General features: G+C 43.6%; 1 protein-coding gene across 1 annotated transcript in view; it reads left to right on the top strand.

Annotated features, from left to right (window-relative positions):
- The window catches only part of GALNTL6 (polypeptide N-acetylgalactosaminyltransferase like 6), a 1218779-nt gene that overhangs the window by 1179771 nt on the left and 24375 nt on the right, over positions 1–14633 (top strand). The window contains exon 12 of the mRNA XM_086703864.1: positions 11287–11403. Coding sequence (XP_086559990.1) covers positions 11287–11403 — 117 coding nt within the window. The remainder of the gene's footprint in view (positions 1–11286; positions 11404–14633) is intronic.

Genomic DNA, 14633 nt, shown 5'->3' with positions numbered 1-14633 from the left:
CCCCAGGGTTCCTTCTCTAACACCACCACAGCCTTCGTAGAATCCAGTCACATAGGCAACCACCTACGTATGCCCCTTCAGTCGTGGACCTCAATGACTTGATTATCACTTCTTCATCCCTTGGCTCGGCCAAGGGCTTTACCAAAGCTCCTGAGTGTTAAAGTGGTTTTCTTTCTTTTTCTTTTAAGTTTATTTATTTATTTTGACCGAGAGAGAGAGAGAGAGAGAGAGAGAGAGAAAGAGAAAGCACGAGCAGGGGAGGGGCAGAGAGAGAGAGAACAAAACCCCAAGCAGACCCCCCGCTGTCACCACAGAGCCCAACATGGGGCTCAAACCCACAAACTGTGAGATCGTGACCTATGTTGAAATTAAGAGTCAGCCGCTTCACCGACTGAGCCACCCAGGTGCCCCAAGTGATTTTATTTCTAACCCCATTTTGGCCTCTCTGTCTGGATCAGACTCCAACCCAATTTGGGACTAGGATCACTTCTTTTCTAAACCCAAGGATTCAGAGTCTTCTTTAATCTCCATATATTCCTTTGAGCTCAGTAAAGCATTTGCCACAGGTTTAACACATAAAATTGCACTGTTCTGGTGAATTAATTATAACTATTACCACAATTTCATATGAAGATCATGGGTCTAGGAATCAGAGACATGGGTACAGACCCTGCCCGCCATCTACTGGTTTTATAATCTTGGACAAACTGCTTACTGTCCCAGAGCCTCAGTTGCAAATGTGAATGAATGCACAGCGTGGTCATAGTGCAGATTAAGAAGGGAAATAATGGTTGTAAAAGCACTCAGTTGAGTATGAAGTAAGTACTGTAATTTTTTGCCCTTCTATTAGAGAGGAGTTGCTTGTCTTAAGCCCAATAAAAAGTGGCTTATTTATACAAATCTTCCTCTGCATCTGTTTGTGAAAATCAGATTGTTTCTGGCAAATAACACTTAACTCAAAAGTTCTGTTCTGATGCTGGATGTGTTTCACAAACAATACTCACGGTACTTCAAGTGGCAGGACATAGTTTTAGAAATCGACGATTTAGAGCAGAACACATACAAATCTGAAGGCCCTATGGTGATATTTCTGCCACAGGCTCAGCTTTTTCTTGCATAATGTAAGCCAGGCTTCTGAAATGAGTAGTTCTAGTAAGTCCCAGAGCGAGAGAAAGATGCCAAAGCAATTACATTTATGGTAAATTCAGCAGAGGAAAATGATCATAAGATAGGAAGAAATTCTCTGTGGGCATAGTTTCAAGGAAAGGCAGTAGTTGGTCCCTGCCAGCAGTCATTGTATGCCCCTGGCGTGGCAGGAACTAGAGATGGAGGGGATCCATCCAAGCAAAACTGCTGTGATGGCCATGAGACAGACGTTGAAAAGCAAAAGGTCTTGCAAGGATAATGCAAGCGTTTTTAGCGTTTTCTATTTGTATATTTGTTTTAATTTCTAAAAACACTTCGAAAATTTTTTTGAGTTTCCAATGAATGAGGGGAAGGTGTATATACAGTTTTATGTAATTCTCAGGGCACCTGGGTGGCTCAGTCATTTAAGCGTGAGACTCTTGATGTCAGCTCTGGTCATGATCTCGAGGTTCATGAGTTCAAGCCCCTCATCAGGCTCTGAGCTGATTGTGTAGAGCCTGCTAGTGAGTCTCTCTCTCTCTCCTGTGTCCCTTCCCCACTCTCTCTCCCTCCAAATAAATAAATAAGCTTAAAAATAAAATTAAACAAATTGTTTGGAGCGCCTGGATGGCTCAGTAGGTTGGGCATCCGACTTCGGCTCAGGTCATGATCTCGTGGTCCACGGGTTCAAGCCCCTGTCAGGATCCGAGCCAGGAGCCTGCTTTGGATTCTGTGCTTCCCCCTCTCTCTCTGCTCTCTCTGCCCCTCCCCCACTTGCACTCTGTCACTCTCTCAAAAATAAACATTAAAAAAATATTTGAAAGAAAGAAAGAAAGAAAGAAAGAAAGAAAGAAAGAAAGCTTAACTTATAGAAATAGAAAATAGAATTGTGGTTGCCAGGGGATGGGGTATAGGAGAAATAGGGAATATTGATCAAAAGACACAGACTTCCAGCTGTAAAATGAATACGTTCTAGGGATCTAACATATAGCATAGTGGCTATAATTAACAATACTGTATTATATACTTGAAAGTTGTTAGGAGAGTAAATCTTAAATGTTTTCACCCCCCCACACACACACACACACAAAGGTAATTACATGAGAAAATGGAGGTGTTAACTAACCTTAATGTGGCAATCATTCTGCATATATACGTGTATCAAATCATGTTATATACCATAAATTTATACATGTTATGATACCAAAAATATCTCGGGGCTCCTGGGTGGCTCAGTTAAGTGACTGACTCTTGGTTTCAGCTCAAGTCATGATCACAGTCCATGAGAGCGAGCCCCCATTAGACTCCACACTGAGAGCACAGAGTCTGCTTGGGATTCTCTCTCTGACCCTCTTTTTGCCTCTCCCCCACCCATGCTCTTTCTATCTCAAAATAAATAAGTAAACTTTAAAAATATGTATCAGTAGGGGCGCCTGGGTGGCTCAGTCGGTTAAGCGTCTGACTTCAGCTCAGGTCACGATCTCACAGTCCATGAGCTCGAGCCCCACGTCAGGCTCTGGGCTGATGGCTCAGAGCCTGGAGCCTGCTTCCGATTCTGTGTCTCCCTCTCTCTCTGCCCCTGCCCCATTCATGCTCTGTCTCTCTCTGTCCCAAAAATAAATAAACATTAAAAAAAATTTTTAAAAAAAAATATGTATCAATAATATCTCAAGGAAGCTAAGGGGAGGTGAGCATGGTTAAGGACAGACACATAGACCAATGGGATAAAACACAGAACCCAAAAATAAAACCTCACTTATGTGGTCAATGATTTTTTGACAAGAGCACCCATATCACTCAATGGAAAAAGGACAGATCATGCTGGGAAGGCTGAATACCCACTGTTAGTAGGTCACGTCTCCCAAATTCATACATTGAAATCCTAATCTCAGTATCTCAGAATATAACCTTATTTGGAAAGAGGGTTGTTGCAGTTGTAATCAGTTAAGATGAGGTCACATGGGAGTAGAGTTGGCTTCTAATCCAGTTTGACTGGCGTCCTCATAAAAATAGAAAATTTGGACACAGACATGTACAGGAGGAGAATGCCATGTAAACGTGAAGGCAGAAATCAGGGTGATGCATCTACAAGCCAAACCGTGTCAAAGATTGCCATAAACTAGAAGCTAGGAGAGATGCATAGAGCATATTCTCCCCCACAGCCCTCAGAAAGAATCAACTTTGCCAACACCTTGATCTCAGGACTGTAGCCTCTAGAACTGTGATGAAATAAATTTATGTTGTTTAAGCCACCAGGTTGATAGTACTTTGTTATGGTAACCCTACCAAATAATACATCCACATGCAAAAGAATGAGGTTGGAACTTCATTTTATATAGTATACAAATTGTAACTCAAAGTGGATCAGACCTAAACACAAGGTAACAAAACTCTTAGAATAAAACAGGGGGAAAATCTTCATGGCATTGGATTTGGCAATGGTTTCTTAAATATGACACCAAAAAAAGGCAACAAAGATTAAAATAGATAAATCGAACTTGATTAAAAATAAAAACATTTGTGCATCAAAAGACACTACCAATAGAATGAAAAGGCAACCTTATAAAATAGGAGAAAATATTTGCAAACCATGTATCTGATAAGATATTAATATCCAGAACGTTTTTAAAACCTCCTACAATTCAACAAGAAAACAAATAACCCAATTCAAAAAAGGCAAAGGACTTGAATAGACATTTCTCCATAGAACACATGGACATGCCCAATAAACACATGGAAAGGTATGCGATATCATTACTCATTAGGGAAATACAATCAAAACTATAATGAGATCCCACTTTGCACCCACTAGCATGGCTATTATCAAAAACAGAAAATAGCAAGCATTGGCAAGCATGTGAAGGAGTTGGAACCATTGTACATTCTTGTAGGAATGTCAAACGGTACAGCCGCTACAGAAAACAGCATGGCGGCCTCTCAGAAAGGTAAACATAGAATTACCATATGACCTGGGCGATTCCACTCTGAGACATATACCCAAAAGAACTGAAAACAAGTATGCAAACAGGCCTTTGTATGCCAATAGTCACAACATCAGTTTTTACAATAGCCAAAAGGTAGAAGCAACCCCAGTCTTCCTCAGTGGATGAAAGGATAAGCAAAATGGGATATATATGTGTATTAATATGTATATTACATACAATATCAGTCTTAAAAAGAAACAAAGTTCTAATCTATGCTATCATATGGATAAGCCATGAAAACATTATGCAAAGTGAAATAAGCATGACACAAAAGGACAAACATGGTATGGTTCCACTTAACCGAGGTGTCTAAATTAGGCAAATGTATAGTCAGTATCACAGATGCTACCAGAGGCGGGGGAAGTGGGGAAGTAATTGCTTAATGGTTACGAGTTGCTATTTTGAGGGATAAAGACATCTTGCACATCGATAGTAGTCATAGTTATGCAAAAAAAAATTTTTTTTAACATTTATTTATTTTTGAGACAGAGAGAGACAGAGCATGAACGGGGGAGGGTCAGAGAGAGGGAGACACAGAATCTGAAACAGGCTCCAGGCTCTGAGCTGTCAGCACAGAGCACCACGCGGGGCTCGAACTCACGGACCGCGAGATGGTGACCTGAGCCGAAGTCGGCCACCCAACCGACTGAGCCACCCAGGCGCCCCAGCAAAATTTTGAATGTACCTAGTACCATTGAGTTTTACATTTAAAAATGGTAAAAATGGCAAATTTACGGGCGCCTGGGTGGCTCAGTCGGTTGAGTGTCCAACTTCGGCTCAACTCATGATCTCGCGGTCTGTGAGTTCGAGCCCCGCGTGGGGCTCTGTGCTGACAGCTCAGAGCCTGGAGCCTGTTTCAGATTCTGTGTCTCCCTCTCTCTCTGCCCCTCCCCCGCTCATGCTCTGTCTCTCTCTCTCTGTCAAAAATAAATAAGCATAAAAAATTTTTTTTAAGAAAATGGCAAACTTCATTTTATGTATATTTCACTGCAATTAAAAAAAAAAACAAAACAGATGTTGAAAGCCTGGAAGACTGGAAAGGAGAGAAAAGGAGTGGGGTGCTCAGTATTAAGGGCTGGGATCCATAGGGAGCTAACTGGGGGGGGGGCGAGATATGGGGGTGTATAAGGTGCCACCCAAGTTGCCAGGCTGAGGCCTTGAATGTCTGCTTCTAACATCAAGGTTAACTGCTGATCTAAAGGACTAAAGCAGGGGTCTGGAGTGATGGGCCACAGCTTGTTCAGCTGTAGTCTTTCTGTATTTGAGGTGCCTATGGGACATCTCACAGTGTAATAGAAATGTGATTTGATTGTGGCATCACCACATTCACCGTAGTAGTTGATATAGCCGAGAAAATAAACAAGTGAATAAATAGTATCCAACATTTACTGACCACTTGCAGTATACTAACACTGTGCTAAGTGCTTTGCGTGTATCAGTTCAATCTTTACAAACACCCTCTGAGACGTGATTGTCTTCATTTTACAAACCTCATGCTGAACCATGATTGTGTGCCGTTTCCTTGCTCTGCCAAACCTCCATATATGTGTTCATTTCTGACCCCTACGGCTCCGGGCTCCTTCTGTCTTTCTCTCTCAAGATTCAATTCTACTGGTCTTCTTAGAGCCCTTTCCAATAGCACCAACCAGTTCTACTAAGTGCCCCAAGTGGTCTTTTCATTTTCTCTTCAGTCCTCACTTAGCATTTACCAATCTAACAACACACGTCCCAAGTGACATCTCCCCTCTGAGGTTGTGGGCCCCTTGGGAGCAGAAGCTGTTTTTGTTTGTTTGTTTGTTTGTTTGTTTCTTTGCCTTAGAATCTCTATCAGTGCTTCTCAAAGCACCTTTCATTCAGAAGCACTCCTTAAAAGTTAACTTTTTATACGAGGATGAAGTATACAAGAAATGCATGGCCATGGGTGGGGTGGGGGAAACTCCTTTTGTGCCTGGACAGCAGAAGCCGGATCCGCTCTGTCTCTGCTCAGTTCTCTCTCCATAGTAACCTACCATCTTCTTTTTCTCTAGCTGGGCACACAGATTTGCATTCTACAACCAACCGCCGTCCATGAAGAAGTGTCTTGATTCCTTTTGCCATATTAAAAATTCACAGCCAGAAATATTGGGACTCTCGAGCCTTTCTTCCACTCATGTGCACTCTGATGTCCTCACTAGACCTCAAACTGCACAGAGAGGAGACCAATTTTGTCGTTGTTGTTGTTGTTGTTGTTAAATTCAGAATTATTTTAATCAAATGTTTTTTATTGAGTGATAATTGACATATAACATTATATTAATTTCAGATGTGCAACAATGATTTGGATATTTATATGTATTATGAGATGATCACTATAGTAAGGCTAGTTAACATCCATCACAATACATTGTTACAAATTTTTTCTCATGAGAACTTTTAAGATCTACTCTTAGCAACTTTCAAGTATACAACACAGTATTCTTAACTGTGCGTTACATCCCCAGAACTTACGTTATAACCTGAAGTTCGTACCTTTTGACCCTGTTTGCCCATTTCACCTACCCTCTGGAACTGATTCTTTTTTTTATTATTCACTCTATACCCAGTATGTGGTGTAGTGAGTGGGAGAGCAGGTACTTTATAAAAGGTATCGAATGAATCATGAACCCAGTACTTCTTCCTTGAAAGACCCTGATATGGGGGGAGTTAGCAACCCGTGCGCTCAGTTGTTAAACTGAGGCTAGTCTCTGTCTCTGTCTGTCTGTCTCTCTCTCTCTGTCAGAGAGAGAGAGTTCACAAGCAGGAGAGGGGCAGAGAGAGAGAGGGGGAGACAGAGAATCTGAAGCAGGCTCCGCGCTATCAGCACAGAGACGGATGTGGGGCCCAAACCCACAAACCGTGAGATCATGACCTGGGCCAAATCGGACACTCAACCGACTGAGCCACCCAGGCACCCAGGCTAGTCTCTCTTTAACAACCAGCAGAATTACCAATCCCACACCTACTAGCCACGTTGACATTCACACCACATTCCCCCTCTCTTCCACCTCTTTTTAAAAACTTCCCGTGTTGGGGAGGGGGGAGAAATGTTCAAGATGACACTGACTTCTCTTGCATATCTAAGACATTCTTCACTCTCTGCCAGACCTTTTCCTAAACCTTGCCCAAAAGGAGATTATCTCTGTAATCCTGTCATACATAATGATTCTCTTTTCCCACATTTTCCTCCAGCTCCCCACCCGGTCCTAGTCAAGCATTACCTAACTTTCTAATCCTGTTCCGTGTCTCTCAGGATTTCTTGACACAGTTTTAATGATGCCGAGCCCTGAAGCTGGACATCAAAGGAATAAAGCATGAAAAGTATCTATTCTGTCATAAGATTTATTCAGCGCTCTGTGTCCTAGTTTGGGGGTGTGCAATGTGTGAAAACCGCCTCATTTTCAGCCAGATACAGAGCCCGCATTGAAAAAGCACAAGCCTTGTATAAAGTTTCTTATCTTTATTTATTTTTTTTTTAATTTTTTTTTCAACGTTTATTTATTTTTGGGACAGAGAGAGACAGAGCATGAACGGGGGAGGGGCAGAGAGAGAGAGGGAGACACAGAATCGGAAACAGGCTCCAGGCTCTGAGCCATCAGCCCAGAGCCCGACGCGGGGCTCGAACTCACGGACCGCGAGATCGTGACCTGGCTGAAGTCGGACGCCCAACCGACTGCGCCACCCAGGCGCCCCAACTTATCTTTATTTTTTAACTTCACTCGAATAAGGAAAACAGAATTAGTTCCATTGGAATTTTATTCACCTGTTTATTTTTATTCTTTTTTTTTGAGGATAGTTGCCAGACAATGTTACATTAGTTTCGGGTATACAGCTTATGGATCGGACAAGTTCACAAATTCTGCTACGTTCCTAGACTCACCACAAGCATAGGTCTGTCCTGTTACATTGCTCTTACAGTATCGTTGATGATATCCCCTGTGCTGTGCCTCTTATTCCCATGATTTCTTCATTCCCAAACGGGAAGCCAGGATCTCCTACTCCCCTTCGCCCATTTTGCCCCTCCCCCCAGGCCTCCCCGCTCTGGCAACCATCCGTTTGCCCTCCGTATGGTTTTGACGGCATTGTGTTTGTGAGCAACAGGAGAGGGCATGGCCATGGGCTGAAGGGGTGAAGATAAAAAGAAAAGGAAAAGAGAAGCCGGTGAGGATGGCCTGATATCAGTCTTGCACCCAGGTGCCTACCTCACCCTGTATTCCCTACCATTTCTTCTCTGGCACAGCTGTGTGTTGGAATTTACACAGATGTAGACAATGAAGCCCTTGCACCTTGCAACTTGGCTCCCAAAACAGTTTATCCCATTGTCTACACAGATGCCATTTGAGTGAGAATTTAGAAAATTCAAGAGTTTAGAAAATGATCTCCTCCATCCCTGCCAGAGTCCTTGGAGCTCACAGCGCTTAGAAATAAAACGAGGCTCTCTGATGGGCCTTGGTGTGTACCCACGGGCAGATCTGGCAGATTCGCCACTCAGTGTCCCTGGCTTGTGTATATTCTTTGCTGCCCTATGTCCTCCTTCTCCAAGAGCAGGGCCCCTTCAGTGAATGAGTGCCATGCCAGCTGACAGAGAAGGGCACACTGTCTCTGTGGCCAAATGGCCATAAACCATAAGCAGCTGTTGTTTTCCTAAATGTGGTTCAGAGCTTCTGTTCTCCAGCAGAGGGAACAATAGTGCCCCGAAGGTGTCTTTGGCACAAACCGATGCTGGATCTCTAAGAGCGTGTCTGTGAGTTAAATGGTCCAACAATGGAAAAAGCGTCTTGCCCAGAGTCCTGTCGGGCAGCCCTCAGGTTAGAGAGAGCTTTAGACAATGGACACGCTGGACTCAGATCAGCTCCAGTAAGCGATAGCAAAAGCAAACTCTTGACCTTCAGGTGTTTCTATTTCACCAAAGAAATTCTATCACACACCAAGGAATTGATTTTACACAAGGCTGATTTTAAGCTTGGCTTAGTAAAATTCCTCCCTGGAACTTGTTTCCGGAAGGTGGAGAAAAGTTAGCCCAAGTGAGAGTGATTCAGGTGCACTTTGACAGCAGCCAAGCTCATTCCCTGTCTTTAAGGATTTCCTTACAAAGAGGAAGGATACACGTAGTTTTCAAGGAGGGGGTGGAAAGCATTTCCCCTAACTCTTAGGGTTCCAATGTGGGGTCTGTAGGTTCCAGGAAAATGAACACAGAAGTGCTGGCATGTCTCCACTTACAGGTTTGTTAGTTTGTTTTGGTAAAATTGTCCATAGCTTTCTTTGGATTCTCGGACAAGTCTGCAGGTTAAGAACCGGTGCCCTGTGTCCTACATTATTTCACATTCCTCTATCATTAGGGACAGTGACCCTGAAAGCAGAGAGGTCCAATAGTGGAAGATGAACCCGGGCTGTTGCCAAATTCCCTGAATAAGGAAATTGATATCTACCACACATTGATTCCCTCCCAAATGACATTATATACCAACCTCTACTCCTACAGGAAGTGAAATAATAAGAAATTGTTCTGTCCGCAACAATGCCACCCAGGCATCGTCTGTTCCTTTCGTGACACTCAGTATACTTCATAACAGCCTCTCTCTGCCTTTGCCCCTGTCCCAGTAGGAATAGGCCTGGTTCGGCCATCCTTTTGTCCCGGAGAGACTCCCTACCTTACGTACTCCTTCTTGGCAAAGAGTCTTGACTAAAATTATCGCTTGAGTACATCCTGTTCTTGTTTCCATTCTGAACAGTACCTAAAGGGATTATTATAATCCAGGGCTATATAAAGGCATCAAAAGGATTGAGATAATTGAGCTTATCTAAACGTTGATGCCTAAGCAACTAGCCACGAACAATATCCAACTGTACTACAGGGTGTGGTTCTGATGTCAACAGGATAATTGGTGAAACCGTCAGACAGCCAGACTTGACAAAGGGACATGTTTCCGTGGCCAGACTCTCTCTGCGGCTATTTCTGTTGATGCTTTTCATAGTCCACTCTCGGCCCATCCTGAACTACGTGGTCCTTTTACCGGTATTAATCCAATAATTGTAAGGAATTATCAGTGTCCTTTGTCACTCATTCTGCAACTTTCCAAAGTTCAGGCTTTACACAGAGAACCTTCGTCCCGGATAGTGTTCTACCAATAGCACCATCTTTCTTGTTTCACTAACACTCCAGGGTGACACATAGCTTATCATCCAGGAGAAATGCCACACGTGACAACAGGTGCACAGACCCTCCAGGCGAACTGGAACATGGTTACCATATCCTGCACAAAACCACGCGATGCTCAGGGATTCATTCATCTCGGTCACACGCTGTACTCGCATCACCTTCCTCACATTTGATCTCTTCTCCCAGATAAGGTGAAAATGGTAGAAGATGCTTTGGGGCAACAAGACAATGAATTCCAAGTTAGGAACTGTCTGAAGAGGGGCACCTGGGTGGTTCAGTCGGTTGAGCTTCCAACTCTTGATTTCAGCTCAGGTCATGATCCCAGGGTCGTGGGATCAAGCCCTGCCTAGGGCTCCACACTGAGCTTAGAGCTGCTTAAGATTCTCTCTGTCTCTCTCTCTCTCCCTCTCTGCCCCTCCCCCACACTTGCATTCTCTCTATGTATGAAGTATTTTTTTTTAATTTTTAACTCACTGAAGAAAAAATAGCCATTTTATAAAAGTCGTGAACTTAGCTGCTCCCTATGCTGCATTATTACATAGCCCTTTGCTGCAGCCAGCTGCCGTTTTGCCCTTGAACCATCTCATGTTTTTGTTTTTAATGTTTATTTTTGAGAGAGACAGAGCATGAGCAGGGAAGAGGCAGAGAGAGGGGGAGACACAGAATCCGAAGCAGGCTCCAGGCTCCCAGCTGTCAGCACAGGGCCCGACGCGGGGCTCGAACTCACGGACCGCGAGCTGTGAGATCATGCATGACCTGAGCTGAAGTCGGATGCTTGACTGAGTGAGCCACCCAGGCGCCCCCCATTTCATGCTCTTTTACATGCCCATTAGGCCATGTTGTATTTAAAACCTGATTTCTCTCCCCACATTCCATATAAACGTAAAGCATCATTTGGTAATCAAGTCATCCAAAAAACAGCTACAGAATCGATACCAGAATTGCCAGGAGCGAGAGATACAATAAAAACCAGCCCGTGCTCATTCTTTCTTCTTTCCACAGATTCGAAACGTGGCAGCAAATCTCTGCGTGGACAGCAAGCACGGAGCCACAGGCACCGAGCTGAGGCTGGATATCTGTGTCAAGGACGGTTCTGAAAGGACGTGGTCTCACGAGCAGGTATGTGACAGGTGTAAGCGGGGCTGAGGCAGGCGTGGAAGGATGCAGTGAGAACAGACCTCTGGGCGGGACACGCGGACCTGCCCAGTTCTGTCACTAACCAGCGAGGCAGTTACGTGAACGACTCCACTTCTTTGTTTCCCTGGCTGCTCAGAGAAGCTGCGATAATCAATTGCGATCATGTATGCAAATGTGCTTTCAATAGTAGAAAGGATGCTAGAAATGTTGACTGTGACCCCAGGCTTATATTTCCTTTCCCAGAAGGAGAGTCTTCAAACCACGAAGAGCCTCTATGGTGTCATGTAACTCTTCCAACTAAGTTTCATGGTTTTATTGAAAGACTCTGTGTTATTTTGTCAGCTTTCGTGACTTTGCCTAATCTTATTTTCCCCTCTGGCTGTATGTTGAAAAGAATACTTTACATACCCCTCTTGTTGTAGCAGTTTGTAATCTTCTACATGAAGGTAACTTTGAAGCAGTAACATCTCCACACACGGGCTTCGTGGGCTGGCGCAAGATTAGGTATTGCCTTTGATTGAAAAGCCTTTCAGTGCGCTTCTGTTCACTGAGTGAGTTGTGAGTCCCGTCCACTTGGAAAACGGATGGTCTTTAGGAGGGAGTTTCCTCACACTGTGTCACTTGAAAAAAAGAAAGGAGAGTGGGTAGAATTGTGTCTGCCCCTTTTTATTGTTTTAATTTTTAATTATGAAAAGTCAAATAGGAAACTATATATAAATAGATATATACTAATAGAAAAACTAATATAAACTATTATAGCACATCTGGGCGCACTCATTACACAGATTTAACAAGTATCTACAGCTATTGCCATCTTTTTTTAAGTTTATTTATTTATTTTGAGAGAGAGAGAGAGTGTGTGTGTGTGTGTGTGTGTGTCTGTGTGTGTGCGTGGGAGGGGGAGAGAGAGAGAAAGGGAGAGGGAGAATCCCAAGTACGTTCCAACTGTCAGTGTGGAGCTCAACACAAGGCTCAAATTCATGGAACCGTGAGATCATGACCTAAGCCAAACCCAGGAGTCTTAACTCTTACCCGACTGAGCCACCCAGGCATTCCTGCCAAATTTTTTAAAAGAATAGAATTTGTAGATACAGTTAAAGCCCCTTCCCCATCCTGCTCCTCTCTCTCCCTCTACTAAAGGATACATCCCCAATTCAGGAGAGTATAACCCACCTGTGCTTTGGTTGTCAGAAGGGTCCCTAATTTCTCTCTTAAAAAACCGAAAACAGTAGACCAACAGTTTCCAGTAAGGCCCTCGCCCTCTCCTTTAGCATATTCCTCAAGTGTCCATCTTGTATATTCAACCAGTGAAGACACGCTGTGCCCAGCCTAAGATCTTAAAGAATTGGCACCTCCCTGTCCCCACCCCACTGTCCCTTCCTACCGCACCCGTAGCCTGCGTTACAGGGGAGAGCAGCATGACTCAAGGAAGCGGTCGCACAGCATGTACACAACACAGCCCGGAACCAGGGCAGTCGAACCACCTCCGCCACCCCTCTAGCCGCTGATCTGGGCCTTTCCCTCTGACCCACAACCTTGCGGTGTTCCGGAAGGATCGTGGGCCTCGCAGTCAGGCCAACCTAGATTTCAGCCACTCTAACCTGTGTGACCTTGTGAAATGGTTAAGTCTTTCGAAGCTGGTGTTCCTCCTCTGTAAATAGGGACAATAATGTTCACCTCACAAATGGGGTTCCAATGAGAAGAAAGCACGTCTAGGATATAACAGCATCTTGCATGTGTGGTAGGGGCAGAATAAATACGCTTTCCCTTCTACCTTCTGACATCTCCTCCCCCAGCTCACTTCCTACTAAGTCCAAATTAGAAATTTCTCTCAGGCCCAAGGCAGCTGCCAACACCAAATACTATTTGTCATTCACTCAAGTATATCCTCCAGGATATGGACGTTTATCAGATGGGTTTTAAAGAGGCTCTGCAGCTCCGGGATTTACGAATAGGAATGTAATGTCAGTAAACTCTGACTTGCCTCCTCCTTCCTCCACCTCTTTGTATGAGCACCACAGGGATGCTACCAGGGATGTGAGGAATAGTGCTGGCTTGTCACCTCTACAAAGCAATTCCTACCTCAGCCTGGGAGTCAGAGAGAAGGCTTCACAGACCTATCAGTAAGACCCATGTGTAGAGTGCGAAAGGATATTTTAAGAAGAAACAGAAGCAAGTTATGGGGAAAATCTAGGTCTGTGAGGCTAACTTCCTCTCTGCCACAGCTGTTCAGCCCAACCAGGGAACATACCTCACCAGCTGGTTGATAAGAAGTATGTGCGCCTGCCTGAATGCCTGAATCAGGTTTAATATTTCTGTCCCCTGGCATGTTCTAGAGGGAAATAGGCTCTGGACCACAGATTTTATTTGACGGCTAAAAAATAAATATAAATAAAGTCAACTACATGGCATACGCTTTAAAAATGGTTAGTTTATTATCTCCGCCCCCCCCCCCCCCCCCCCCCCCGCCCAGCCTCGGGCTGAACTGGAAAAATCTATGACACGTAATACAAGAAATAGCCACCAGAGGGCAGCACTAGACAAGCAGACAACTATGTAAGAGGCCCAAAAAGACCAGTTTGATACAGTTCTTTAAAAAGATTTCTTCCCCACAGATTTCTGAAAAGAGAGCTACAAGGAGATTAAACAAAGTTGACAGGAGGTTTTAAAAAAGAAAGGAATGATATTTGAAATATGTATCACCATATATTGACTTGGTGATTAAAGCATTACAAGCTGCTTTGTTTTTCCGATAATTACCTGTGAGCCTTATTCATTGTATTACTCAACGACTTATATGAATTAAGACTCGTTCTCCTACATTTAGATTAAAATTCTTGGGTGAAAAAAGAAGTATATCAGAGCAGGAAAATTGTAGGTATCCTTTTAATCCAAAAGCATTCAAAGAACACAAAAGGGGCATTTATTAGAGTTGAAATGATTGTTTTTAACAAGTGGCAAAAATAAAATACAAATGAATAAAGAAAATAATTACGTGGGAGATAGTGGACAGTCTATTGAAGCACCTGTATAAGAAAATGCCTTTTGTTGCAGAACACCGGTGATGACTAATTTGGCTTCTATGAAGGAAGCAATTTGTGCGATTCATTTTTCCAGGGCCATCTATTTAGCTGTTTGAGATCACTGCAGCATTGTGTACTGGCTTTCAGTTTCCTTTAGGGACCAAGACAGAAAGAGAAAAATAGAACCTA

Source organism: Puma concolor, chromosome B1 (genome assembly GCF_028749965.1).
Source record: "Puma concolor isolate L17-30 chromosome B1, mPumCon1.1.hap2, whole genome shotgun sequence".
Lineage (NCBI taxonomy): Eukaryota > Metazoa > Chordata > Mammalia > Carnivora > Felidae > Puma > Puma concolor.
This window is presented reverse-complemented; position numbering and strand designations above follow the sequence as displayed.